The sequence below is a fragment of the Rosa chinensis genome, chromosome 4 (genome assembly GCF_002994745.2).
Source record: "Rosa chinensis cultivar Old Blush chromosome 4, RchiOBHm-V2, whole genome shotgun sequence".
In the NCBI taxonomy this organism is placed as follows: Eukaryota; Viridiplantae; Streptophyta; class Magnoliopsida; order Rosales; family Rosaceae; genus Rosa; species Rosa chinensis.
The window spans coordinates 18,785,727-18,792,592 of NC_037091.1; the positions used below are offsets into that span (position 1 = coordinate 18,785,727).

The 6,866-nt window shown below is 47.7% G+C and overlaps 1 protein-coding gene across 1 annotated transcript; it reads right to left on the reverse strand.

Annotated features, from left to right (window-relative positions):
- Window positions 1-4,356: 4,356 nt before the first annotated feature.
- Window positions 4,357-5,067, reverse strand: LOC112198931. The gene has a single exon (XM_024340018.1). The coding sequence runs from the start codon at window positions 5,065-5,067 to the stop codon at window positions 4,357-4,359; it is 711 nt and encodes a 236-aa protein (XP_024195786.1).
- Between the last annotated feature and the right edge of the window lie 1,799 nt (window positions 5,068-6,866).

Sequence of the window (6,866 nt, forward strand, 5' to 3'; positions counted from 1 at the left end):
TTCCAGACGACGCTATCGCCCTCTATGGCCTACCCATCCGTCGACCCATTCCGGTCCTCCAAATGGCCCCTGGAGATTTCAGCAGTTGGGGTGCGCAAAAACATCGAGCGAAAATAGGGTACTGGCCATCCTCGATCAGCGTGGCGGAGCTTTCTTGGTATCACGAAGAGCGCGTGAGAGATCTGGCTCACTGGAACGCAGCAGGTATTACCCAAACCATCGACTTATGCTTTCGCCTCCCTCACGGTGGCAATCGCTCGCCCCTCGCTGCCTTCCTTTGCTTTTAAAATACTGCCACCAACACATTTGACTTCCGTTTTGGCCAAATGAGTATTAAATTATTGGATATTCTTACAATTACTGGACTGCCCATCGACGGTGAGCCCTATCTACTTGGCGAATTTGACTCTGACAACTTCTCATCCACCATGGCCCAAAGTGGTCGCGGCGTTCACAGCAGCTCCTATCCACGGTGGCTGGCTTATTATCACAAAGAACACAATGCGACTGGTGGCATTGCTTTTCTGGAGTATTGGCTCTGCAATTTCATCTTCTGTATTTCTGCCAATAAGCCCACTGGTCCTTGGACTTTCCTGGCCAGAGCCCTCTATAACGGCCGCCGCGTGGGGTTAGGACAACCAGTGTTGGGTTCCCTCTACCGTACTCTATACCAGGCCACCATGCATCCTTTCGAGACTAGCATCTCTGGCCCTTTTTGGATCCTTGATTTCTAGATTCAAACCTACTTCTCATTCTTCCGCCGCGACGATATTTCATTGCTACCACCGGCTGACACTATTCTTGGTCAGTGGTTTTGTCGCGAAGAGAGGTACACATCCCCACCCTAATTTGAGTATTTCTCATATTTGTACCTCCTGCACGAAATGCCCTACTGCGACTTAGCACTCAATAGGAGATTCCCCACTCCTCTTGAAAATGGATTCCTTCCTGGAGCTCCTAATTATAGCGATCGTGCGCGCTTGGCGTTTCGCCGCGCGATCTCTTGTTCAGACATTAGGCTTGCTGTTGATGAACTCAGTTATGAGCTTTACGCTCCCAACTACTTCTCTCGCTAGTTTGGCCACTAGTGCCATTCCCCCTCTATGATGCTTGGAACTACAACACTTCTTGGCGTAGAATTGGCCCCACAACTAGGCCTCCGCCAATATAAAGCATGCTTGTACTGGTTGATCTCCCCGACTGGGCTAATAACATCGACCCTGTGGATGGGATTGCTGAAGACTATGATCAATGGTGGTCGGAAGTTTCTGTCAATTGCGGACAAAGGGATGACGAGCTCTCCGCGACTATTTTTGAAGGGCTAAGATATCCTTATGATGCTGATATCGAGTTACTCGCTCACTTTCCTGAAGATGAGGCGCGACCCCTGCTACCTGAACCGGCTCCGCGAGCCCCGCGCCCGGTCCAGGCTGGGATCGTCATTCGTGACCCTCCCCAAGAGGTAATTGCCTTATATATACACATATATTTTTTTTTATATTTTTTATTTCTTGTCTGCTTTTCCCCTTCTCATTCAGGTTTTGTTGCATCAGGGAAATGTGCCACCCACTGGCAGTCGTGCAGTTGATGCTTCTCCGGTCACTGGTCAGGTCGCGAAGAAGAAAGTGATAGTGACGGAGCCTGAAGTCGAAAACTCCTCTTCTGACGATGATGACCCACAAACAGTAAGGTTCTTGTCTTAAAATCTCATAGTTCCGATATCTCCTTCAAAGCTTATTATGAAGCCACTTTAATCCTGACAAATTGCTGCCGCTTTAGCCCGCAAATGCAGTCGCACTGATCCTCGGACTGATCCATGGGCAGAAGATGAACCAATCGCTGACCGACTGGTAATACCCATCTAAATGAGCCATGACTTTTTGTTCTGTTATGTATGACTTAATAACGTTCCTCCTCTGCAAGTTCGTTGGAGTTCATCAAGACAAGTTGGGGAAGGATCTTCTGCTGCTGACAAAGGTGTGTCTGGTTCACAATTCCAAGAGCCAAATCCTCCTTCACCAATTGATGCTGCAAATAATATGCAGTTGGTTCTGTTCCCAATACAGGTTATAGATGACAGCTTGCCTGAGGCCGAAGAAAGAATGCCGCTCCCGGACATTTCCCAAGAGCAAACAACTGCAATCCTTCTCCTCGAACCGGCGGCGCCTGATTCAGTTCCAGCGTTAGGTGAGATTGCCCAGCAATCTATGCCAGCAGCAACTCTTCACGAGCCACCTGTTGAAGAGGTACCTTTCTTAACCAAATGCTTTATTATTAACCCCTGGCTTGGTTATTCTGACTATACCTCTTTCTAGGACTCAAATGCCATCCCAAACGAGGAAGCGGCTGTCATAGCCAGAGAGATAGTGGCCGAGGATCCTGTTGACCCTGTCCTCGATGTGGTTAATCAGGAGACTGCCCTCCAAGCCATTGAAATAGGGGAAATAGGGGAAAACCCTGAGCCAATACCAGAGGCGGTACCTGTTGCGGAGCCTTTTGAGGCCCCTCCTGTCACTGAGCAAACGCCTCTGTCTACCTTAGAATGGCTAGCTCGCGTGCTCGAAATGGTTCCTCCTGGGGTCGTAGATGATGCCCGAGAAGGCCTTCGTCACTTCCTGGGCCCTGATATTCTAATTCCTGGCGCACCCGCGAGAGTTTTGGAGTATCTGAGGGTGCTTCTTCGCGAGAGGGTTATTACTAAAGACCAATATCAAAAGGTTGACGAGCTGCTGCAGAATCTTCCCCAAGGACTCAATGAGAGGGCGGTCGCGACCGCGCAAGTCAGGCAGACCGAAACACACTACCAGACTCTTGCTCAACAAACGGACGCTGGGCGTGACTTCTTGGATGACCGGGCTAATTTCATCAAGGATTTGACTCTCGAGAGAAACCACATGCAGACCCAAATCCAGGATCTTCAGGCCCGATTAATTGATGTGACGGGTAGGCTTGCCCAAGCGGAACCTCAATTGGAGCAGCCCCTTGCCGCTTTCAAGACGCTGACCCACGACCTAGCCCAAGCTCGTGTAGCAGCCCAACAGGCCACACAAGCCGCCGCTGATGCTAGCTTACGCCTGGATGAACTTTTCCTCCGCTTAACTCGTGCATGCCGGAGACTTTTAGGCCTCTGATATTAGGCCCATTAATTTTGTATGAACAATATTACTAGCAATAAATTATCTAGCCCACTTTGTCAGGTGTATTCAATTTCGTTTCTTCCCGAGATCTCAGCATTGAATTCTATTGATATTCCCATTGAAGGTGTTGAATTATTTTGAACCGCCCATATCCAAGGGTTGAGGCCACTGAGGCAGGCCCCTATAAATATCGATACTTTGGAAAGATGAATATACTTACGCAAACATGGCTTACCCAGAAATGACCTTGCAAGCCTTTCTCCTCTTCCTTCTATTTCTCAAAACTTCTCTATACAGTCTCGCCCTTAGCCTCTGAATCTTAGGCTTTATGGCTTAATCTCACTGCCTGTGTAGGCTTTATGGCCTAATCTCAAGCAACCTCGTGTCTTTGGTCTATGAAAGCCTGGATGGAACATCCTAGGTTTTGGGTAGGTTGAAGAACACGAGGAGCTCCTAACGCGGGGCACCACAATCTAGGGAGTCCCTCTTCTCAGATTTCTCCGCGTGGAGCAAAGCGAAGAAGGGCGGAAGGCCACTTTGAGGCCAACCGTTCTTCTTCCGCGGCCTACCTCCGGGGTCTGATGACCGACTTTTGTTTTCCTTTAGAGGTAGGTGAGGCAACTGGGTCGCACTCCATTGCTGATTCCGTTTCCATCCCGGAGGACAACCAACTAGAAAAGTTGCAATGGATTATTTCCTTCCCTCTCGTTCCAGTACAAATGATAGCAGCTGCAACTGAGATCGGAAGAGGGTGAAGAGAGGTAGAGGAAGAGTGAATATCTCACCAACCCATCTTGCCGCAAGATCAGGAAGCCCATAGAAGACATGAATCTTTATTAGTTGTTCGGCCACTTTCTGGCTTTATATGTCGTGAATGTAATTTTTCTTGAACACATTGTCTTGCTTTTGGCCGCAAAGCCACTTCATGAATGCAAAATTCAAATTTTCTTATTTGCTAAAATATAATAAGGCCTCTGGTATAGGCCGTTACATACATTCCTAACACATGTTGTCAAGGATATTGAACGACAATGTACAAAAAATTTTGCCTAAAGAATTACTGCAAAAATATTGTGCAAAAGTGCAAAATATTGGCCACTATAGAGGCCTTTATGCATAGAGTGTTGCCCCCCTAGTATTCGTAGGTGGAGGGAAGATAGGTAACCGAGGCCACAATGAAAAGGCCTAGTTACCAGGGGATGAAGCGAGCCAAGGGACACTATGTTTGCCCCTCTGTCCCGGCAACGGAAGAAGCTGGGGGATCTTCAAATTCCCAAATGCTGGGGTAGTATTTCTTTAAAAACCTTCCATTGATAGGGTTGCGGTGGAGATCGCCATCCAAATCTTTGAGATGAAAAGCCCCACGTTCCAAAATTCTATGAATCACAAAGGGCCTTTCCCAGCGCGGGGTCCATTTACCACGACCGGTCAACTTCTTACCAAATGGAAGGACCGCCTTCCATACGAGCTCGCCTTCTTTGTAACTACAACCGCGAGTTCTCTTATCATAGGCGCGAGCAATGCGTTGTTTCTCCATGACTAAGTTGTCCAAAGCCTCTAAGCGCTGTCCGCTAAGGTCTTCGTGCTCCTGCCACATGGCCTGGACGTAGTCATCACCGATCAGATGATGTTGATCTTGGACGCGTAGGGAGTGAACATAGATCTCCAATGTCAAAATCGAATCATGACCAAACATGAGTGCATAGGGCGTTGTGGCAGTAGGAGTCCGCTTTGAAGTGTGATAGACCCACAACGTTTCATACAATGTCTCATGCCATTGGTGAGGGTTTTCAACAAGCATCTTCTTGAGTAGGGTGATGATAATCTTGTTACTGGCCTCCGCTTGACCATTAGACTGAGCATAGTACGGTGTTCTGTGAAGAAACTGGATGTCGTAGTCTTGGACGAGCTGCTCCATATCACCACCCATAAACGCTGCCCCCCTGTCTGATACTAACACCTCGGGATGCCGAACCTGCATATAATATTTCGAAAGATAAACTGGCGGATGGTTGCTCCAGAGGCTTCTTTCAAAGGTTCAGCTTTAACCCATTTAGTGAAGAAATCCGTAGCGACGATGATAAACTTGTGTTGAAGTGACGAATGGGGATGAATCATGCCAATCAAGTCCAATGCCTAGCCTCGCGCAGGCCAAGGTTTAATAATAGGTTGCATGGGAATATTGAGAATATGCTGAACCAGCCCATGAGCCTGGCAATCCTGACAGCCTTTCACGAACGTGATACAGTCTTTCAAGATCCTGGGCTAATAATATCCATGTCGCCTGATGAGCAACCGCATCTTTGGACCAGCTTGATGGGCTCCACATACACCGGTATGTACTTCTCGCATCAAATGTTTCGCTTCGTGGCCAAACAACACCGGAAGTCTATGCCATCTTCGCCGCGTCGGCGTAACTCATCGCCTCGGAGCAAGTAATTTAAGGTAAGAAAACGAGTCTTCCTGTCTGCAGCAGCGTCTAGTTGCTTTAGGTAAGCAATCAAAGGGATGCGCCAGTCTATATCAATAGGTTCAAGGACCGCGACAACTGGATTGTCTGGCGGGTCAGGTCGCGTGAGCCAAGAAGGCAGTGTGCATCGTTCAACTTTCAAGAGTCGCTCGCGAACCCCATATTTTAAAGTGATGCCCGTAGCCAGTTGAGCAAGTTTGTTGGCCGCAAAGTTACGCTCGCGAGGAATATATTCCAAATCCACGTCATTGAATTTATCCAGAAGTTCAATGGCACGATTCAAATATGGCACAAGCAAGCAACTCACGCACTTGTACTTCTCTTGAAGTTGATTTATGACAAGAAAAGAATCACCGCGTACTTGGACATCTCTTACTCCTAGCTCTAGTAACACTTCTAGGCCAATAATGAGGGCCTCATACTCCGCTTGATTATTGGTGCACTTAAACTCCAACTGGAAAGAATAAGAAAAACGATCGCCCGCTAGGTTTTCCAGAACAATCCCTGCCCCTGACAGTGTTTATGTTCTTGAGCCATCAAAAAATAATACCCAGGGTTGAAGGGAGAGGGTAGCTTGATACCAAATAGCATATTCTGGAATGCGTGCCAAATCTGGTCGAGATATGGTTGCAGTCGCTATCTCTAACTCTGTCACTGTGGGGACGTCCAACATAGGGTGAGTGCTAGAAAGTCCGCGATGGCTTGTCCTTTCACTACTTTATGTGGAACGTATTGCAGCGAGAATTCGGATATGGCCAGGACCCACTTGCCAATACGACCTCGCAGAATAGGTCGCGACAGCATGTACTTAACCAGGTCAGTTTGAGCGATAATGCAAGTGGTAAAGGATAACATGTAGTGCTGCAACTTACATGCTGAGAAGTATAATGTAAGGCAGAATTTTTCCATGGGTGTATACCTGGTCTCACAATCCGTCAAAGTCCTACTGAGGTAAAAAATGGCATGCTCGACCCCTTCCTCATCATCCTGGGCGAGTAGGATGCCAATGGACGCCTCAGCTGCTGAAATGTACAACTTTAATGGAAAACCAGCTCTTGGTGGAAAGAGTACTGGTGGGCTCACCAGATAGGCCTTAATTTTGTCAAAAGCCTCTTGGTGTTGAGGTTCCCAAACAAACTCGTTATGTGCTTGTAGTCTCAATAGCGGGGAAAAGGGTTGGATTTTACCTGTAGAGTTAGATATGAAACGTCTCAAGAAGTTGATCTTACCCAATAATAGTTGCAACTCTTTCATTGTGC